At 45.4% G+C, this 22,961-nt stretch overlaps 1 protein-coding gene across 1 annotated transcript; it reads left to right on the top strand.

The window, feature by feature from the left end:
* Positions 1-629: 629 nt before the first annotated feature.
* LOC110524478 (protein-glutamine gamma-glutamyltransferase K) lies at positions 630-16,901 on the top strand. The gene is made up of 14 exons (XM_021604176.2): positions 630-894; positions 3,277-3,542; positions 3,651-3,842; positions 11,492-11,743; positions 12,080-12,198; positions 12,330-12,437; positions 12,593-12,770; positions 12,883-13,021; positions 13,153-13,345; positions 13,577-13,730; positions 13,862-14,146; positions 14,277-14,437; positions 14,592-14,728; positions 14,891-16,901. The coding sequence occupies exons 2-14, from the start codon at positions 3,278-3,280 to the stop codon at positions 15,033-15,035; spliced, it is 2,328 nt and encodes a 775-aa protein (XP_021459851.2). The 5' UTR covers positions 630-894; position 3,277; the 3' UTR covers positions 15,036-16,901.
* The last annotated feature ends 6,060 nt before the right edge of the window (positions 16,902-22,961 follow it).

Genomic DNA, 22,961 nt, shown 5'->3' with positions numbered 1-22,961 from the left:
GTGTTTGGATGGGTTTGTTTGAACTTAATCAGAGGCAATTTTCAACTTGGGGTCACAAGATTTATGGAGAATTGAACTCTGAGGGGCTCACATGGATGCGAGCGTGACATCACAAGTGAATATCTGAGATGTGTTTGGGGGGTGTCAAATTTGGAACCATTTGTCTTGACTGGTGTTCAGACAGCACATTGGTAGAATGACATGTTGCATAGAAGCCTGCCTGATTAAATGACTGCATTCATGTGAACAGTCTCATGACATATCCCCTGTGTGTGTAAGATGCCCTTTATCCTCTTTTTATCATTGTCACCTGGTTGTCTGGAGTTTTCACTGTTTTCTTCTGTTTTGAAATGTGTGTAGCCATTCACTTTGGTGTCAGGCTTGCTTAAAGTATCAGATTGTCTATTACTTTTAGAAAGTTAAAAGGGAAAGTCCTCGGTGGGCTGAGAGTTTAGTTTGAAGGTTCAACACAAGTTAGGCAATTTGTGGTATAGATTTTGACATTGAATAGATAGTTTGACATGTGCACACACAATGCTACAGTCAGCAACTAAGCGGGACACACGCCACTGCACTGATTCTATTATGGGAAATGGGATGGGCCAATTTGGGGAAAGTGCCCAGACTGACTGACTTCATACTGTATCAATGGACTAGGGGAGGAGAATGAGGAGGCAAGGAATGTGTTTCTACTGTCTATCTCATAATCTTGAGTTTAAAAGTTCTCTCAAAGAGGGTACTAAGTAGTTCAACACAGTGTGAAGAAGAGAGGACACGCACAGCATACCACGGCAATATTATTTTGACCTGCGCACAGGACTGTTCAGTCAGCGGCTGCCAGTGGGGATTCAACAAACACTAACCCGTCGGAGAACTCAACACATAGATTACAAAGTAAGTGAATATCTGTAAATGTCTGACAGTTAAAATCATGATTCATGAATTCAATTCATTCTCATCCAGATAGCCTGCTGTTTTTAAACTTAGTGGTGTTTGACACATTGCGAAATACAATTCACTATGTCTCTGTTCACACCGTGAGTCACAGATCATCTCATCCAGTTTGAGGAAAAGGATGGGAGATGAAACTATGTCTTTGGTCGGGGTTCACCTGTGATTGGCTTCTGGCAAAGTAACATGCACCTTGAACTAATTTGTTTGGCCAATCAATTAGTGGCTTTATCAGCAGTCTATACAAGTTGTTCAGTGTCAGATAGATTCCCAATGTTATAACAAATGTATTTGTCCACATTGAAGAACATTGTAATTTAAAGAATAGAAAAACAGATTTTCACAGAACAGAAAGGGTGACTAAGGAAAAGGACAAAACGGTGTGGTAATTAGCTAGATTATTGTCTGTGCTTATTGTATGATATAGTGCTTACTGTGTGTCATTATAGTGAATTGGTCTGTTATTTTGTGACCTGCCTTATTTAATTGCTATTTTTAATTGCTTGTTTTCTGCAGTATTATGTCAGAAAGGTAATAACAAAGAAACAAATAATTCAAAAATAAAATGTTATTGGTCGTGCACAGATTTTGCAGATGTTATAGCAGGTGCAGCCGAAATGCTTATGTTTCTAGCTCCAACAGTGCAGTAATACATAACAATACAAAACAATACACACAAATCCCCAAATAAAGCAATTAAGAAAGTTCAGAACAAGCAATAGCAAATTCTGGAATATAAATATAAATATGTATATATACAGTACATATAGCACTTGTAGGCAAGAGTTCACTCACATGCATACACCTCACCAGCCTACAAATACTTGACTTACAGCATGACTATCTCAACCTCTCTCTTCAGTCTCACCCTCATCATATAAATACATACATCTACTACGCTAGACACTACTGCACATCTACCACCTACTGTAGCTGTATCCAAGCCTGAGGGCAAACCCTATCAACAGTGACTGCTGTACAGTACTGTATGTAATCAAGTCTACCAGGTGAGAGTTCATGCTTCAACGGTCTACTCCTTTCTTTGTATCAGTCAGTCTAGCCATGCCTAACCAACAGACTTCTGAAACATGCTCACAGCCACTGGCAAAACATTCACTCCTGGCAGATTAGATGGTGAGCATATTCTTTCAGCTCTGGATAAGTGAAAATGATTCCTCAATTGCATTGGGGTGTGGTTTCTGGCCCTCCCTTGTTTCACAAAATGTCATAAAAAAATATTTAGCTGCAGTGACTCAAGCTCTGAGGTACACTCCTCCACACTTAGCGGCAATTCATTAATTGTACATTTTCCGTCTGTCCACTGTATGTAATAATATTGTACTTACAAGCTAGATACAACACAGAGCAGGTCTACTGGACATGGCTATGTGCCACCCAGCAAGCTGGACATTCACCCATTCTCAAATGGAACACATTCCCATTCCGTACAATCCTGACCTCAACCCGTTCATATTTTTGGCACTGGGGCAGGTGGTGTACTTCTTACCCTATCATTGTGTATATGTATGAGCATGTGTCCGTATGTCTTTAATGGTTTGTGTGTGTGTACATATTATGTGTTTGAATGTACAGTATGTGTACATATCCATGTGCATACCGCTTGTATCAGGATTCAAGTTATTGTTGCAGTAGTTAGGTATTTCCATTTTTAGTTAGATTTCCTATATCCCACTTTTCCACTTATACATCTCAGCAGTTGCTCAATTTCTATTATGAATTCAAAATCAGTGTAATGTTTTCTCACTCTCCCTTTCCCAGTTGTTTTTCAGTCTGAGGGCAGAGGTGTTAAGTGTATTAGTAATGAAGAAGAAGCATTCCTTTCTTTCTCTGTCTAGAATTTATCTTCCATTTCTCCACTCCTTTCTTTGATTGTCCTCATTGGCACGTAGGTAAGGAATGAGCCGGCCCTCTTCCAGTGTTACCTCGTTGAGACTGTGATCTGTCACTATGTAGCAACAGTTAGTGAGAGGCAAGAATGCAGACAGAGTGTGGGAAAGACTTTCAGAGGGACTAAAGAAGTGACTGGATAGGCCTCTACAAAGAGGATTATGAAAAAGTTGGATAAGAATGAAAGAGTTAGATGAAGGAGCAATAGGACAGGAAAACAACATACACACATGATAAGGAGATGCTAGTTAGCTTTCATGCACTCATGAGAGCACAACATTTGATTTGTGATGCAAATTGACAAATTATAACGACATCTGTTCAAAAGTTATCGGATGGATCTGGATTGATGATAGAGTACCAAGCACAAGCAAAATGACAACAATACATGCTCCTCTGTTTTTTTTTAATTCTCAGGATGCCTGTGGAAATGCTGTCAGTCAGACACTCTCTGTCTAATGTGGGTAGGTTCCCATCAGTCACATTGGGATGGGGGAAGGATGAGCCAGAGAAGGAGGAACCAGAGGAGGAGAACACAGAGGAGGGGGCGTGTCGACAATGGTTGCGTAAGATCTGTCCTTGCTGCTGTCAAAGACTGAGCGATGATGATGACATCACAGATACAGACAACAATGCAGGGATGAATGGCGACAAGCCAGTCACTGGTGGAAGTGAGCTCGAAGGTAATTTACTCTTTTAAAACTAGTATTATTACTATGCTAGACGTTGTTGCATTTGTGACAAAATGGTTGACATTAAAATGGCCTTCCTTCATTATATCCCTGTCTCAGAGCTGTTGTTGACAGTGCGGTCCATAGACCTGATGAAAACCAAGACGGGTCTGAACCGCCTGGAGCATCACACAGACCGTTACTATGGTGATGACCTCATCATCCGCAGGGGGAATACCTTCATGATGTGGCTTGACCTCTCACGACCTTACTACCCCAACACAGACAGACTCCACCTGGAGCTTAAGACAGGTCAGTGAGACATTCTGCAGAATCATGATAGGCTACTATGACTTAATGGCCTCGTCGTCCCCCTTCTGGGAATCCCTAGGGCTAATAAGTGCACATGATAACAGCAAGCCCTTTATAATCAATCATGCGAACTCTGAGAGTAACTTTAAGCTGTTGTGTGTTTACGGGTATGAGCGTGTGTGCTTCTTTGTGTGTGCTTGTGTCTCTGAAGCCCTGTGCCTCCACTATGTTTTGGTGGTTATCGCCATGGTAACTGATTCATCCATGTGGTTGTTGGCAAGTCTCCAGTGTTTTAGAGGAGAATATCTCACAGTCCTGCTCAAATTCCCCCTTTCCACTGAGGACTATCGCCTACCATAAACAGCTTTAATAACCACCAACCAGCTCACCAACTCAATTCACAATGCCCTTTCAGCTTCTTGATTGTAAACTTTATCTTAGAGTATGAGTGTGTACCATACTGTATGAGGAGATGTGTCTTAAGCTTGCTGGGTGGTAGCCAGTGTATTAATAGACAGGCAGTAAATCACCATCTACGCCATGCTGGTATTTATAGAACAGCAACATGCAGGACAGATTCTGTATGGAGCTTTAGAATGAGTGTACTGCGGGTGGACTGTAGGTGTGTGTGTGTGTGTGTTTGAGGAAGATATAGTTTCGCTACTTGTTTTTTCAAGCACACCCTATTGTGGCAGGACTGCACCCAGCTAGCGGCTCTAGCCGCGCGTCGACACCGGCCTCGGGGACGACCCGGAGGGCGAGGTGCAGGGAGGTCTGGATGGAGATGGTGGAATTCTTTTAACATGGAACACGTCCTCCACCGGAACCCAGCATCTCTCCTCCGGCCCATACCCCTCCCAGTCCACGAGGTACTGAAGGCCCCTCGCCCGACGTCTCGAATCCAATATGGATCGAACAGAGTATGCCGGGACCCCCTCGATGTCTAAAGGAGGCGGATGAACATCACTCACTTCAGCCTCCTGGAGCGGGCCAGCCACCACGGGCCTGAGGAGAGACACATGGAACGAGGGGTTAATACGGTAATTAGTGGGCAGTTGTAACCTATAACACACCTCGTTCACTCTCCTCAGGACTTTAACCGGCCCCACAAACTGCGGACCCAGCTTCCGGCAGGGTAGGAGGGGCAGGTTTCGGGTCGGGAGCCAGACCCTGTCCCCTGGTGCGAACACTGGGGCCTCACTGCGGTGACGGTCTGCGGCAACTTTCTGGCGCATTTTGGCGTGCTGAAGGTGGACGTGGGTTGCCTCCCAGGTTTCCTCAGCGCGCCAAAACCAATTGTCCACCGCAGGAGCCTCGGTCTGACTCTGATGCCAAGGAGCCAGAACCGGCTGATACCCTAATACACATTGAAAGAGAGAAAGGTTAGTGGAGGAGTGATGTAGCGAGTTCTGGGCCATCTCTGTCCAGGGCACGCCCACTCCTCCGGACGGTCCTGGCAATAAGACCGCAGAAACCTACCCACATCCTGGTTAACTCTCTCCACCTGCCCATTACTCTCGGGGTGAAAACCTGAGATAAGACTAACCGAGACCCCCCAGACGTTCCATGAATGCCTTCCAGACCCTTGTGAACTGGGGACCCCGATCAGACACTATATCCTCAGGCACCCCATAGTGCCGGAAAACATGTGTAAACAGTGCTTCCTTAGTTTGTAAAGCCGTAGGGAGACCGGGCAAAAGGGAGGAGACGACAGGACTTAGAAAACCGATCCACAACGACCAGGATCGTGGTGTTACCCTGTGAAGGTGGAAGATCAGTTAAAAAATCCACCGACAGGTGCGACCACGGCGGTTGTGGAACGGGTAAAGGTTGTAGCTTACCTCTGGGCAGGTGTCTAGGAGCCTTGCACTGGGCGCACACCGAGCAGGAGGAAACATAAATCCTCACGTCCTTAGCAAAAGTGGGCCACCAGTACCTCGCATCAAGACAGCGCATCGTCCGACCTATCCCAGGATGACCAGAGGAGGGTGACGTGTGGGCCCAATAGATCAATCAGTCGCGGACAGCAGACAGAACGTACAGACGACCACTGAGGGGGAGAGGGCTCTGCACGTGACGCCCGCTCAATGCCCGCGTCCACCTCCCACACTACTGGCACCACCAAACACGAAGCTGGGAGTATGGCAGTGGGATCCATGGACCGCTCCTCTGTGTCATACAGCCGGGACAATGCGTCTGCCTTAACGTTCTGGGAGCCTGGTCTGTAAGAAAGAGTAAACGCAAAACGAGTGAACAACATGGCCCACCTTGCCTGACGAGGATTCAGTCTCCTCGCTTCCCGGATGTACTCCAGATTGCGATGGTCAGTCCAGATGAGAAAAGGGTGTTTAGCCCCCTCAAGCCAATGCCTCCACACCTTCAAGGCTTTTACCACAGCTAACAGCTCCCGGTCCCCCACATCATAGTTTCACTCCGCTGGGCTGAGCTTCTTCGAAAAGAAAGCACAGGGGCGGAGCTTTGGTGGCGTACCCGAACTGCTACTATTCCAGCTTCGGATGCGTCCACCTCCACTATGAATGGCAAAGAGGGATCCAGATGAGCCAACACAGGAACCGAGGTAAACAGAGTCTTCAGGTGCTTAAAAGCCCTGTTCGCCTCAGCCGACCACTGCAAGCGCACCGGGCCCCCTTTAGCAGTGAGGTAATGGGAGCAGCAACCTGACCAAAACCCCCGATTAACCTCCAGTAGTAATTGGCAAACCCTAAAAAAACGCTGCACCTCCTTTACCGTGGTTGGAGTTGGCCAATTACACACGGCTGCAATGCGGTCGCTCTCCATTTCCACTCCTGATGTGGAAATCCGATGCCCTAGGAAGGAGATGGATTGTTGAAAGAACAAGCCTTTCTCAGCCTTGACATATAGATCATGCTCCAACAGGCGACCAAGCACTTTGCGCACCAGGGACACATGCTCGGCGCGTGCAGCGGAGTATATCAGGATATCATCGATATACACCACTACACCCTGCCCATGCAGGTCTCTGAAGATCTCATCTACAAATGATTGGAAGACTGATGGAGCATTCATCAACCCATATGGCATGACACGGTACTCATAATGACCTGAGATGGTGCTAAATGCTGTCTTCCACTCATCACCCTTCCGAATACGCACCAGATTGTATGCACTCCTGAGATATTGAGTCAATATCTGTAGTTATAAGAGGTAGCAGGTAGCACTATATTTCACCCGGATTTTATTGAGACCTCGATAATCAATGCACGGGCGTAAAACACCATCCTTCTTCTTCACAAAAAAGAAACGCGAGGCTGAATGTACCCCTGACGCAGGGATTCAGAGACATATGTCTCCATAGCAACCGTCTCCGCTTGCGACAGGGGATACACGTGACTCCTGGGATATGCAGCGTCTACCAGGAGATCTATCGCACAATCCCCCCGTCTGGGGGAATGCACACGGTGGAGACCTGGTCTGCACTTTCCACCGTAGTAGCACAAACGGAAACCCCTAAACACCTACCTGAGCACCCTCGCGACCACCCTGTGAGAGCCCTCTGTGACCAAGAAACAGTGGGGTTGTGACAAGCTAACCAGGGTAGGCCTAGCACCACAGAATACGCAGGAGAATCAATAAGGAAAATACTAATCTTCTCCTTGTGACCCTCCTGTGTTATCATACACAAAGGAGCGGTGACCTCCCTGATAAACCCTGACCCTAATGGTCGACTATCTAAGGCATGAACAGGGAAAGGCATATCCACAGAAACAATAGGGATCCCTAAACTATAAGCTAAACTTTTATTAATGAAATTCCCAGCCATGCCTGAATCTACTAGTGCCTTATACTGGGAATGCAGGGAAAAATCAGGAAAAGTGACAGAGACAAACATTAGTGCAACAGAGGGCTCTGGATGAGAATGGTGCCTACTCCCCTGGGGTGATGCCAGAGTGCCCTGCCTGCCGTCTCTATTCCCAGAGGAACCAACCTGGCACCGACCAGCAGTGTGCCCTCTGCGACCATATATGGTGCTCGAGCCGAAACCCCCTCCGGTCTCCCTGTGCACCATCCCTCCCAATTCCATAGGTTTGGGAGAGAGGGTGCAGGAGGATGGAACAACCAGACCCCGATCTAGACGTCCACGAGTAGCCAGCATGTTGTCCAGCCTGATGGACATGTCCACCAGCTGGTCAAAGGTGAGGGTGGTGTCTCTACAGGCCAGCTCCCGACGGACGTCCTCACGTAGACTACAACGGTAATGGTCGATCAGGGCCCTGTCGCTCCATCCAGCGCCGGAAGCCAGGGTCCTAAACTCCAGAGCAAACTCCTCTGCACTCCTCGTCTCCTGCCTCAGATGATAGAGGCGCTCACCGGCCGCTCTGCCTTCGGGTGGGTGGTCGAATACTGTCCTGAAATGGCGGGTGAACTCCTCAAAATGGTCCAACGCCGCATCCTTCTCTCCACACACAGCGCTGGCCCACTCCAGGGCTTTCCGGGTGAGGCATGAGACGAGGGCGCAACTCTTCTCACGGTACGATGGAACTGGGGAGACGGTGGCCAGATACAAATTTAGTTTAAGGAGAAAACCCTGGCAGCCGGCAGTATCTCTGTTGTATCCCTGGGGTAGGGATAAATGGATCCTGTTAAGTTCAGGAGGGTGAAAAGCGTTCAAGGAAGATCCCGTTTGTGGTGGTGGAGGCGCTGGAAAAACTCCCTGTCCCTCCCAGCGGTCCAAACTCTGGACAACGTGATCCATGGCGACGCTCAGACTGTCAATCTCCTCCGCTTGTTCCATGACGTATTCCTCCACCTCCATGAGCGAAGTACCTTCTCCTGCTGACTTCATATTTGGTTAGAGATTCTGTCAGAGTCGTGTGTATAGGTGGCTGGGAAGTCAGGCACAGGAGAGTAAAACGAGTGTAATGGAGTCTTTTTAATATACGTCCACTAAACGTGCTCCAAACACTAAATGTACAAACATAATAAACATGGGTACGAGGACCCGTCCCGCACCTATACAAACATAAACAACACTGACATAAAACAATCTCTGACAAAGACATGAGGGGGAAAAAAGGGTTAAATACACAACAGGTAATGAATGGGATTGAAACCAGGTGTGTAGGAAGACAACACAAAACCAATGGAAAATGAAAAATGGATCAATGATGGCTAGAAGACCGGTGACGTCGACCGCCAAGCACCGCCCGAACAAAGAGAGGCAACGACTTCGGTAGAAGTGGTGACACAGAGAGACAGGAAACACAGGGATAAATACACCGGGGAAAATAAGCAATACCTGGAGGGGGTGGAGACAATCACAAGGACAGGTGAAACAGATCAGGGCGTGACAGTACCACCCCCCTCCCCTCTAGGGACGCCACCTGGCGTCCTACCTGGGTGCATACCTGGCTGACCGAGGTGTTGGCGGTGAAAATCGGCAATGAGGGCCAGGTCCAGGATGCCCCTTGGTCAAACCCTCAGGAGGCGTCTCACTGTATTCGCTGGCCGGCCATCGATGACACGGGGGGTGGGATGGGCCTAGAACAGAAGACAGAGGACTGTGAGACACGGGCTTAATCCTGGACACATGAAAAGTAGGGTGAACACAGAGGGTACGGGGCAACAGCAGTGGGACTAATGACTCTAGAAATGGGGAAAGGACCAATGAAACGGGCGGGTTAGTTTTTCGTGAATCTACCCGGAGGGTTCGGTCCCGAGTGGATAACCATACCCTCAGCCCAACCCGATAGCGAGCAGCCAGAGTCCGGTGGCGGTCCGTTTGTCAACGATACCTGGAGGTGGTCTTGAGAAGAGCGCCGAGCTCTTTTCCAGGTAAGCCGACAGCGGCGGACAAACATCTGGACTGAAGGTATGTTGACATCAACTTCTTGCTCTGGGCTGATACCCCCATGGAGCATTCGAATGCGAAGGAGGAGAGTCCAGTAGCCAAGCAGGGGAGAGTGTTCCTGGCATATTCCACCAGGATCAGTTACTGACTCCAGGTGATGCGATTACTGGCAACAAGACACCAGAGTGCTGTCTCCATATCTTGATTGGCTCGCTCCGACTGGCCGTTAGATTGGGGATGAAACCCAGATGACAGGCTGGCTCACGACCCGATAAGAGTGCAGAACGCCTTCCAGATTTGGGACGAGACCTGAGGACCCCGGTCTGAGACAATGTCACCCGGGAGTCCATGGATTCGGAAGATGTGCTGCACCATAAGCTGGGCCGTCTTCTTGGCTGAAGGTAACTTCGGGAAGAAGGATGAAATGGGCGGCCTTGGAGAATCTGTCAACCACCGTGAGGATGGTGGTGTTCCCATCTGACGGAGGAAGCCCAGTGACAAAATCCAGGGAAATATGGGACCAGGGGCGATGAGGCACAGGGAGTGGCTGTAGGAGGCCAGACGGAGCTTGCCACAGAGTCTTGCTTTGCGCATATACCATGCATGCGGTGATGAAGGTCGAGACATAAGAAACCATGATGGGCCACCAGAAGTATTGATGAAGGAAAGCCAGAGTTCGACGAGTGCCAGGATGACAAGTAAGCCTGGAAGAGTGAGCCCATTCCAGGACCTGAGGCCAAACCGAATCAGGAACAAATAGCCGGTTATCCGCCTCCCCCCTCCCCCCAGGGTCTGCCTTGCGGACCTAGTCTCAATTCCCCAAACAGAAGCTGCCAAACAAGAGGAAGGCGGGATGCTCTCAGATTCAGAGGGAGTGGCAGTGGAACTGTACAGACAGGTTAGAGCATCCGGCTTGGCAGTGCGGAGGTATTCTAAATTCTCATGATCTGTCCATACCGGAAATGGATGTTCCGACCCCTTTCAGCCAGTGTCTCCACCCCTCCAGAGCAATCTTAACTGCTAGAAGTTCCTGATTCCCAACGTCATAATTCCTCTCCGAAGAGTTGAGACATGAAGGCACAGGGATGGAGCTTTTGGTCCTGTACGGATCGCTGGGAAATAACGGCCCCTACTCCCCATGTCGGGAGCCTCAACCTCCACCACAAACTGATGAGTTGGGTCCGGATGGATGAGGATGGGAGCAGTAGTAAATCACTGCTTTAGATCCCCAAAAGCCTTGTCTGCTGCTGGAGACCATGTGAACGGTACCTTGGGAGAGGTGAGTGTAGATAGGGGAGCCACCAGATTGCAGTAGCCTCGAATGAAACGGCGGTAGAAATGTGCAAAACCCAGAAACCATTGGAGCTGCACCCTGGACCTGGGCTGGGGCCAATCCAAAAATAAAATTTCACTTCACCAATTTTGACTATTTTGTGTATGTCCATTATATGAAATCCAAATAAAAATCAATTTAAATTACAGGTTGTAATGCAACAAAATAGGAAAAAACGCCAAGGGGGATGAATACTTTTGCAAGGCACTGTAGAACTCCTTTGGGAGGGAATACATTGATGGGGTTTATAACTAAGTACAGGAAATGAGCTAACGTGTGTCTGTGAAAAGTTTTATTACGATATGCAACCCTTGTTTTTGGCAACTTTGCCACATTTTTTCATGACAAGTGACAGCAACTTCATGTCATTTTTTGCAAAGAATTATCAATTCAGTTAAAATAGGAGTAAGAGATATTGCACCACAGAATTACACCACATTTTGTTCTTATCCCGCTGAGTAATATGTCTGTGTGTTTATGGGACAGGATCCCTACCTACAGTGGCAAAGGGCACCCATGTCATCATCCCATTGGTTGAGGAGCTGGAGGATGACCGTTGGGAGGCCAAGATCGTGAAACGGGACGGCAACAGGATCAAGCTGTCTGTTAACTCCCAGCCCACTGCCATGATTGGCCGATACCAGCTCACTGTGGCAACGCATAGCCCGAAGGGCAAGGCCACATCTACACATGACCCAGGGAATGACATCCGCATGCTGTTTAACCCTTGGTGTGAAGGTGAGAGGAGAGAGAGAGAGAGAGAGAGAGAGATTAAATGAGTTAATACAAAGAGAGCTTATCCCTGTTCTCAGCCCACTGACTCTTAAAAATAATACTCACACCCAACATAATAGATCTCTGGGTGGTATAATGAAACATAATCTAACCGGTCAGGTAAGCCATATATTTGTGTAATAAAGGAAATATGTGTCATTCAGAAGATCTAGTCTTACACCCTTCTGTAAGCTCAGAGACTCTCCATAGTCCAATCCACCCTTATTTCAGGCTCATGACATGATGGAATTGTTTTATTTTTGAATAACTGAATCTGACCGCTCTCTCTTTCTTCATCAGATGACACTGTGTACATGGACGATGAGGATGAGAAGAATGAGTATGTCCTGAATGACGTCGGCAGGCTTTACTATGGCACAGAGAACCAGATTGGTGCAAGAACATGGAACTATGGACAGGTGAAGGAACATGAAGATTGTCAGTCAGGTGATGGGAAAATGTGGCCTGAGTAAGTCAGACCCAACTAACTTATTTCTATCATTGTCAATGCTTCTCTCTCTCCTTCCATCTCTACCTCTCTATTTCTCAGTTTGATGAGGGGATCCTGGATGCCTGTCTGTATGTTTTGGAGAAGAGTGTAACCCCCCCCTCAGGCTGGGGAGACCCTGTCAATGTAGTCCGAGTCATTTCAGCCATGGTGAGTTCTCCTCGCAAACACAAGGTGTCTTAAAAACCTCACACTATTACCTCTAACATCACTTCTAAGTCCAATCAATGTCCAACCAAACTGGCACCTCCTTATTCCAACTCTAAACTGAATCCAATGTGAACCTGTAATCTCCTTCATCCCAGATCAACTCCCCAGATGATTGTGGGGTCGTGGAGGGTAATTGGTCAGGGAAGTATGTGGGAGGGACTTCCCCTACAGCCTGGAGTGGCAGTGTGGACATCCTGAAGAAGTACCAGAAGGACGGAGGCATACCAGTCAGATATGGACAGTGTTGGGTCTTCTCTGGGGTCACTACCACAGGTTAGTTACTGTATGTGTGTGTTTGTACATGATCAAATCAAATTACTTTTATGAGAGGGTGCTAGGTTGATATGCATTGACCCCTATCCTCTCACCATCCTATCTCTTTCAGTATTGAGGTGTTTGGGCATTCCCTCCCGTAGTGTGTCCAACTTCAACTCTGCCCATGACACAGATGTCTCCCTGACAACAGACGTGTACTTCAATGAGAATTTGGAGTCTATAGATCACCTCAACACTGACTCCATCTGGTTAGTAGAATACACATAATATCTCATTCAGTGTATCATCTTAGTCATGTCATCACACACCACTCTTACAATATGGATTTACTAGATTCCATCTAAATTATAACCCATCCCTCCATAATATCTGTCTTTAGGAACTTCCACGTGTGGAACGACTGTTGGATGGCTCGTCCAGACTTGCCACCAGGTCATGGTGGCTGGCAGGCGATAGACTCCACCCCCCAGGAGACCAGCCAGGGCACCTTCCGCTGCGGCCCTGCCTCCATCACCGCCATCCGCAACGGACAAGTGTTCCTCAAACATGACTCACCCTTCATCTTTGCCGAGGTCAGTCTAGTCTAGTGTGTCTTCCTCTTTCTACCTTTGTCTTTCCTGAGATGTAATTATCACACCTCTCTCTGCTTGACCTCAGCTTTCCATGCTAGCAGGGTACGTTTCACAAATAATCTTCTGTCTATCTCAGATGCACAGTGATGACCTCACATGCCCCTGTCAGTCTCAGCTGTCCTCCATCTCGACCATCTCTACCTTTCTTTTCCTGCTGTACCTGTCCTGTAGGTGAACAGTGATAAGATATACTGGCAGAGGAACCTGGATGGCACCTTCACCCAGATCCACAGTGAGAAGAATGCAGTGGGCCACTGTATCAGCACCAAGGCTGTGGGCTCAGATGAACGCAACGATATCACACACCTTTACAAGCACCCAGAAGGTAGCTTCACATAGCTGTGGAAACACTGACATGCATTGTTTTATTACACACATATACAAGCAGACTCCTGTACAAGGCAAGCACCCAGAAGGTAAAATGCATTAATTCCCACTTTATTGTCCTTCTATCAGGCACAGAAGAGGAACGCATTGCTGTGGAGACTGCCAGTCGCTATGGTTCCAAACCAGATACCTACTCCTCTCCAATCGCTGAGGATATATCAATAGAGGTGACCATGGATGGGGAGGGGCCACGCATGGGGGGAGATGCAGAACTGAACATTGTCATGCGAAATGCTAGTTCTCTACCACGCACTATCAACCTCCACAGCCAGGTGGCAGTCATGTACTACACTGGCGTGCTCAAGGCCACCGTCAAGAAGGACGAAACGCCTGTGGAGCTGCTAGCCAATGAAGGTGAGCCAATGAATATATTGTATTAAAACATCAGTGACGTTCAGTGAGACAGTGTTATGTATTGCATGCCCAGGTGTTTCTGATCCCTAGTCCTGTCCTGTCCCCCTCTCCTGTCCCCCTCTCCTAACAGTGAAGACCTTGGAGTGGATCCTTCAGTACCAGCACTATCAGGACCAGCTAGTGGACCAGGCTGCTCTGATGCTGACCCTCTCAGTCCGGGTCACTGAGACACAGCAGGTCCTTGCCACTCAGTTCAGCTTCCGCCTCCGCACCCCCGACCTCATCATTAAGGTGAGACAAAACTACACAGACTGAATTAATCCTATCTACAGCATTTTTCTTTCTATATATAATCTGTCTTTCTCTGTGTCTGATATTGTCTACTGATAATATGATTCAGAGATGTTCTGTAGTGGTAACAGTTTCCTATACTTTTCCCTCCTAGCCGGTAGGGGAGGCTGTGGTGGGGAAAAAGATGGCGGCTGAGATTTTCTTCACTAACCCTCTGCCACGCACACTGAAGGGAGTGGTGTTCCGTGTGGAGGGGCTGGGCCTGCAGAGTGTTCGACAGATCGCTGTTGGGTGAGAAACAATTATAATTCTGTTCATTATCTGCAGCTTCATCTAAGCACGGCTTTAGTCCTTATGACTCTGAAGGTGCACAATGTGTGACGTATGTTGTCACTGTTCTTTTATGTTCTGAACAAGCACAGGTCTGAGTGTCTCTCTCATCTCCTCTCTCAGTGACGTGGCCAGTCGCTCCTCTGTGACTCTGACGGAACACTTTGTTCCTACTCTGCCTGGATCCAGGAAACTGGTGGCTTCTCTGGACTGTAAGCAGCTCACACAAGTTCACGGCGTCGCCAACATTGATGTCAAGGAGAAATGAGCCTTTGGACACCATAGACCCCTTTTGGTCTGCTTTACTATTGAGGCATAATCACTGTGGATGACAGAAGACGTCACCACCTTCTCCTCTTCCATACCAGAGCACTGATGTTGCTGTTGAGTTCATTATGATGTTTGAAAGTACAGTCTAAGTTAGAGACACAGGAAAACCAAACACCATGCAAGACAAACCTTTTCAATCATCATATGTTTCCACTTGAGGATTCCTGTCCCTTATATTGTAACGTTTTTTCATCCCTTCCACTCAATATCAGATTGGACCTGTATAATGTGCCTTGGAAAGTGCCTAAGCATATGATTGCAGTCTTTACAAGATTGGTATTAGAACTTGTACAATTGCATGACATTTCAAAATGTATCTTACCTACTGAACAGAGCACAACTACAGTACATGACACATGGGAACAATAATGTTTGTTTAGTATGCTGTACAGTAAAGCACAAATACTGTGTACAGTGGTTTGTTATGTTGCCAGAGCATTGTATATCTATGACACAATCAGCTTTTTCTCAGATATGATTTTCTAACACTTATTAGAAGGGGTATGTGTTACCTTACACTCTACATTTGAATAATGCTATGGTGTTATTAACTCGTAAAACGTTGTTGATTTTAAGAGATCAGTTCTTTTAAACATACAGGTAACTGCCAAAATAAAGGAAACACTTGGGTAAATGAGGAATACATTGTATATTGAAAGCAGGTGAATCCACACAGGTATGGTTCCTGAGCAATTGACATCCCGTTATGCTTAGGGCCATGTATAAAAATTCTGGGCAGGCCAAGTTGCCCATTATTTTGCTACCATGGTTATGCCCTCATAGGATGACAATGCCCCCATCCACAGGGCACGAGTGGGCACTGAATGGTTTGTTAAGCATGAAAATTATGTAAACCATATGCTATCACCGTCTCAGTGACCAGATCTCAACCCAACACTTATGGGAGATTCTGGAGCAGTGCCTGAGAGCGTTCTCCACCACCATCAACAAAACACCAAATTATGGAATTCCTTGTTAAAGATAGGGATGCGACACCATCGATAGAGTTCCAGACACTTGTAGAATCTATGCCAACGCACATTGAAGCTGTTCTGACAGCTCGTGGTGGTCCAACATCCTATTAAAACACTTTATGTTGGTGTTTCCTTTATTTTGGCAGTTACCTGTATATCCACCTGTATTTATGCACGAGAGTGTAACTGTCTAAAAGTAATTCTATGTGAAATTGATGAACGTGAGTGTATTATGAAGTCAAGTTAAAGATGCTCCAGCCCAGGTTTTGTAGTAATATCAGCTAGCTTTTCTAAATGGCAGCTTTGGCACTTAACAAAATTAACAACCCTGAAGTGTCACAAACTGATGTAAAGGCAGCTACATCACAAACAGTAGTCTGCAACTGCTTTAACTGTTTGAAAACAGAAAATATATTGTATTTATGTGATATTTACATTTTTATACTGTATTATACCATGCAAGTAAATGATTTCACTTCAATATTTTGCCCTTATTCTGTGTGTGAGAGAGCGAGCGAGAGGATAGGATGAACTTTGTCCCTGAGGGGGAAATTATCTTAGGCACACAGTGCGAGAGAGAGAAAGTGGTATAGTGACAGAAACAGGTCTACAACAAGTACAATATTTGGTTGGACAACCTCTCCCCTCCACCTTTCTGCAAAACATAAATTATTAGTGACCCTCCTTTGGATGGTTAATTTCTACACATTTTGCTATGGGGCACAGAGAAAATGTTGCAGTTTTTATACATGTTTTCTGCAATTCTACATATTTTGCCATTGGGTGGTGTGAACATTTTATAACATATTTCATGCAATTCTACTAATTTTGCAATGTCAGTGACTGACATAACAAGAAAAACTGCTGAACGATGCACAACCAAATTTCAAAATTGCACCTGGTGTATTCTACTATTCTTACACTTATAAGTTGAGACCCCGACTTAGTTCCTAATTGTCACTTATGCCTGTAGCCGGCCCTGCATACACATACAGAGCATTCAAAAAGTATTCAGACCCCTTCACATTTTCCACATTTCGTTACAGCATTATTCTAAAAAGGGAAAAAAAAACATTTCCTCCTCAATCTACACACAATACCCCCATAATGACAAAGCAGGTTTTTAGAAATGTTTGCAAATGTATTAAAAAACAGAAACGGCTTTTTTACATACGCATTCAGACCCTTTGCTATGAGACCCGAAATTGAGCTCAGGTACATCCTGTTTCCATTGATCGTCCTTGAGATGTTTCTACACAGGAGTCCACCTGTGGTAAATGCAATTGATTGGAGATGATATGGAAGGGCACACACCTGTCAATATAAGGTCCCACAGTTGACAGTGCATGTCAGAGCAAAAACCAAGCCATAAGGTTGAAGGAATTGTCCGTAGAACTCCGAGACAGGATTGTGTCGAGGCACAGATCTTGGGAAGGACACCAAACAATTCCAGGTGACTACATCATGAAGCTGGTTGAGAGAATGCCAAGAGTGTGCAAAGCTGTCATCTAGACTATGGGTGGTTTTTGAAGAATCTCAAATATATTTCAATTTGTTTAACATTTTTTTTGGTTAGTACATGATTCCACGTGTTATTTCATAGTTTTGATGTCTTCACTGTTATTCTACAATGTTGAAAATAGTTTAAAAACACAAAAAAACAATTGAATGAGTAGGTGTTCTAAAATTTTTGACCGGTAGTGTTTATGTATGTACAGTGCCTTGCGAAAGTATTCGGCCCGCTTGAACTTTGCGACCTTTTGCCACATTTCAGGCTTCAAACATAAAGATATAAAACTGTATTTTTTTGTGAAGAATCAACAACAAGTGGGACACAATCATGAAGTGGAACGACATTTATTGGATATTTCAAACTTTTTTAACAAATCAAAAACTGAAAAATTGGGCGTGCAAAATTATTCAGCACCTTTACTTTCAGTGCAGCAAACTCTCTCCAGAAGTTCAGTGAGGATCTCTGAATGATCCAATGTTGACCTAAATGACTAATGATGATAAATACAATCCACCTGTGTGTAATCAAGTCTCCGTATAAATGCACCTGCACTGTGATAGTCTCAGAGGTCCGTTAAAAGCGCAGAGAGCATCATGAAGAACAAGGAACACACCAGGCAGGTCCGAGATACTGTTGTGAAGAGCTTTAAAGCCGGATTTGGATACAAAAAGATTTCCCAAGCTTTAAACATCCCAAGGAGCACTGTGCAAGCGATAATATTGAAATGGAAGGAGTATCAGACCACTGCAAATCTACCAAGACCTGGCCGTCCCTCTAAACTTTCAGCTCATACAAGGAGAAGACTGATCAGAGATGCAGCCAAGAGGCCCATGATCACTCTGGATGAACTGCAGAGATCTACAGCTGAGGTGGGAGACTCTGTCCATAGGACAACAATCAGTCGTATATTGCACAAATCTGGTCTTTATGGAAGAGTGGCAAGAAGAAAGCCATTTCTTAAAGATATCCATAAAAAGTGTAGTTTAAAGTTTGCCACAAGCCACCTGGGAGACACACAAAACATGTGGAAGAAGGTGCTCTGGTCAGATGAAACCAAAATTGAAATTTTTGGCAACAATGCAAAACGTTATGTTTGGCGTAAAAGCAACACAGCTCATCACCCTGAACACACCATGCCCACTGTCAAACATGGTGGTGGCTGCATCATGGTTTGGGCCTGCTTTTCTTCAGCAGGGACAGGGAAGATGGTTAAAATTGATGGGAAGATGGATGGAGCCAAATACAGGACCATTCTGGAAGAAAACCTGATGGAGTCTGCAAAAGACCCGAGACTGGGACGGAGATTTGTCTTCCAACAAGACAATGATCCAAAACATAAAGCAAAATCTACAATGGAATGGTTCAAAAATAAACATATCCAGGTGTTAGAATGGCCAAGTCAAAGTCCAGACCTGAATCCAATCGAGAATCTGTGGAAAGAACTGAAAACTGCTGTTCACAAATGCTCTCCATCCAACCTCACTGAGCTCAAGCTGTTTTGCAAGGAGGAATGGGAAAAAATGTCAGTCTCTCGATGTGCAAAACTGATAGAGACATAACCCAAGCGACTTACAGCTGTAATCGCAGCAAAAGGTGGCGCTACAAAGTATTAACTTAAGGGGCCTGAATAATTTTGCACGCCCAATTTTTCCGTTTTTGATTTGTTAAAAAAGTTTGAAATATCCAATAAATGTCGTTCCACTTCATGATTGTGTCCCACTTGTTGTTGATTCTTCACAAAAAAAATACAGTTTTATATCTTTATGTTTGAAGCCTGAAATGTGGCAAAAGGTCGCAAAGTTCAAGGGGGCCGAATACTTTCGCAAGGCACTGTATGTGTACAAATCACATCTCTCTACAGTTATTTATCCTTGTTCATATTGAGTAGTTCATTACAACACAATATTGGCAGTCATAAAACAACCTCTTCAAATAAAAATGTTATTGGTCACATACACATGGTTAGCAGATGTCAATGTGAGTGTAATGAAATGCTTCTAGTTCTGAATGAACAGTAATATCTATCGAACAAGTAATCTAACAATTATACAAGTGTAAAGGAATGAATAAGAATATGTACATATAAATATATGGATGAGTGATGGCCGTGCGACATAGGCAAGATGCAGTAGATGGTATAGAGTACAGTAGATACATATGGGATGAGTAATGTAGGGTATGTAAACATTATATAAAGTGGCATTGTTTAAAGTGACTAGTGATACATTTATTACATCCAATTTAATTATTAAAGTGGCTAGAGATCTGAGTCAGTGTGTTGTCAGCAGCCATTCAATGTTAGTGATGGTTGTTTAACAGTCTGATGGCCTTGAGATAGAAGCTGTTTTTCAGTCTCTCGGCCCCATGTTTGATGCACCTGTACTGACTCAAGGGGTTGTTGTCCTTGATGATCTTTTTGGCCTTCCTGTGACATCGGGTGCTGTAGGTGTCCTGGAGGGCAGGTAGTTTGCTCCCGGTGATGCGTTGTGGGCGGAGCAGTCTGGAGAGCCTTATGGTTGTGGGCGGAGCAGTTGCTGTACCAGGCGGTGATACAGCCCGACAGGATGCTCTCAATTGTGCATCTGTAAAAATGTGTGAGTGTTTTTGGTGACAAGCCAAATTTCTTCATTCTCCTGAGGTTTAAGATGCGCTGTTGCGCCTTCTTCATCACACTGTCTGTGTGGGTGGACCATTTCAGTTTGTCCGTGATGTGTACGCCGAAGAACTTAAAACTTTCCACCTTCTCCACTACTGTCCCGTCGATGTGGATAGGGGGGTGCTCCCTCTACTGTTTCCTGAAGTCCACGATCATCTCCTTTGTTTTGTTGACATTGAGTGTGAGGTTATTTTCCTGACACCACACTATGAGGGCCCTCACCTCCTCCCTGTAGGACGTCTCGTCGTTGTTGGTAATCAAGCCTACCACTGTAGTGTCTGCAAAGTTGATGATTGATTTGGAGGCGTGCATGCCACCCGGTCATGGGTGAACAGGGAGTACAGGACAGGGCTGAGCGGAATAGAGATGTTGTTTCCTACCCTCACCACCTGGGGGCGGCCCGTCAGAAAGTCCAGGACACAGCTGCACAGGGCGGTGTCGAGACCCAGGGTCTCGAGCTTAATGACAAGTTTGGAGGGTACTATGGTGTTAAATGCTGAGCTGTAGTCGATGAACAGCGTTCTTACATAGGTATTCCTCTTGTCCAGATGGGTTAGGGCAGTGTGCAGTGTGATTGCGTCATCTGTGGACCTATTGGGGCGGTAAGCAAATTGGAGTGGCTAGAAATAAAGTCAAGATACTATAATGGTGATCTTACTGTCAGTCATGACAACCTCTTGAAAAGAGAAACTTAAAAAGTCACATAACTCACACAGTAGGCTGTATAAAATAAATAAAATGAAGCAGCATCATTAAATCAGTGAAACACACAGACTTTGTTAGGCTACAATGTCGCAGATGCTCTGCACAACTCCGTTGAACTCCTCAGCATAGACATTGTGAGCTGCTCCTTCAACCATCTGAGACTGATTTCAATATGGGTTTGGCAGTGATTTCTTATTTACATGTTTTCTCCTTCCACAATGAGTGATTGGTGTGTTTTTACACTCCATCTCATCACAGTGCAGGTGTAGCTCCTTCTAGAGCATCAACCTGAAGATCACTGATCAACCCCCCAGAGTTCCCAGGTGTCTTGAAAGCACCATAAATCCAGAGAATGCCAGGCAGATGACAAAATTTGCCCACAAAGGACCGCCGTGCCACCTTCCTGTTCAAGTGAGCACAGCACAACAAGGTGAGTCCAAAAATGTATTGTATGCTGCTGCATAAATGATGTAATATGCCAGGGAGATATGTATACTGTAGCTAAGAAAGTAATACCAATGTATGTTGTGTAGTAAGCTGTTAGTTGCCCATGTGCCTCACCCTAAAAATGTGGTCCCTTTTCCCCTCATAACTTAGTCTACTGTTCTGACTTGGTGGTGCACATTTAACCTATAGCCTGTATCAGAGAAATGCCATCAGTCGCGTTGTACAAAACTGGCGATAGCTTTCCGATCTAAAGGATAGCCGTGGTTAGCTGAATACTAACGTTAGCTAGTGAGCTGGCTAACTTCTGGCTAGCTTCTGTTGTGGATTTCGGATATGAGGTGAATAATAGTTTTGGGAAAAAACAGATCCGCACTACATTTGGTGAGGCGGGTTGCAGGAGAGTGTTTTGAAGTTGAGTTTTTAGAAAAAATATAGAAAAAGACAAAAAGAAACTAAACATATATAATAAATGCAACACGGAAATAAATGCATATGTTAAAAGTGATTTTCGCAAGACGAGGACGTCTGACTGCTACGCCATCTTGGAAACCTTGAAGAAGCTATAGAAATAGAATATAAACACAATAGAATAGTTGTTTCTTGTACTATTGTCTCGTGTCTTTAGAGAACTGTTTCACTTTGATGTACTTTTTCTTCTGTCCTTATTTTGTCTTTTCTTCTGTTAACTAGATCTTCTTTGTTAGCTAGCTAGCTTCTTCCAGGAGAGTCCCTAGCAACTGCTTAGCAACTGGTAAACAATTTAGCTAGCTAAGGTAACTGTACAATTTCATTAAAAAGTTACTTTTTCCAAAGCCTATCTTCTTTGTTTGTTGTTTGTTTTGTCTCCAATTCAGTCTTGCCATTTTCTTTTGCTTTTTCCAATGTACTTCACTCTAAAAACCATGTACATTTCAATATTTGTAGGAGCTCATTTTTTTCAGTAGCTGCTGCTCAATTTGGAATCCGGAATAGTCCTTATCCCTTGCTTGTTAGCTAGTCAACTATGGCTATTTGACATCTCTTTGTATATATCCATAAAAATTATGCCCGTTGATTCATGATTTTGACTGGCTGAGAAATACTGCCGGTCTGTCTCACCCAGACTCCCAATATGCTCAGTACTATGGGACTGCTGGAGATCGAATTTTTATTTTATTTATTTCACCTTTATTTAACCAGGTAGGCAAGTTGAGAACAAGTTCTCATTTACAATTGCGACCTGGCCAAGATAAAGCAAAGCAATAAGGCACCTCAGGAGTTCGTGGTATGTGGCCAATATTACAAGGCTACGGTTATATCATGGCATTCCGTGTTGCTTTGTGCCTAAGAACAGCCTTGGTATATATGGGCCATATACCACACCACCTCGGGTCGTGTTGCTTAAATAGACACAGGCTGGAATGCAGTTTTAACTAATCAGCGTTCAGGATTAGACCCACCCATTGTATAAAGCGGCATGACAACGAACGCGATTGGTCGACGGTCTGCTGGGTGGGGTTTTATATGTCAAATCAAATTGTATTTGTAACGTGCTGAATTACAACCGGTGTAGAAATAAATGTTTGCTTG

Source organism: Oncorhynchus mykiss, chromosome 5 (genome assembly GCF_013265735.2).
Source record: "Oncorhynchus mykiss isolate Arlee chromosome 5, USDA_OmykA_1.1, whole genome shotgun sequence".
Lineage (NCBI taxonomy): Eukaryota > Metazoa > Chordata > Actinopteri > Salmoniformes > Salmonidae > Oncorhynchus > Oncorhynchus mykiss.
The sequence above is the reverse complement of the archived record's forward strand: the minus strand, read 5'-3'. Positions and strand labels throughout refer to the sequence as shown.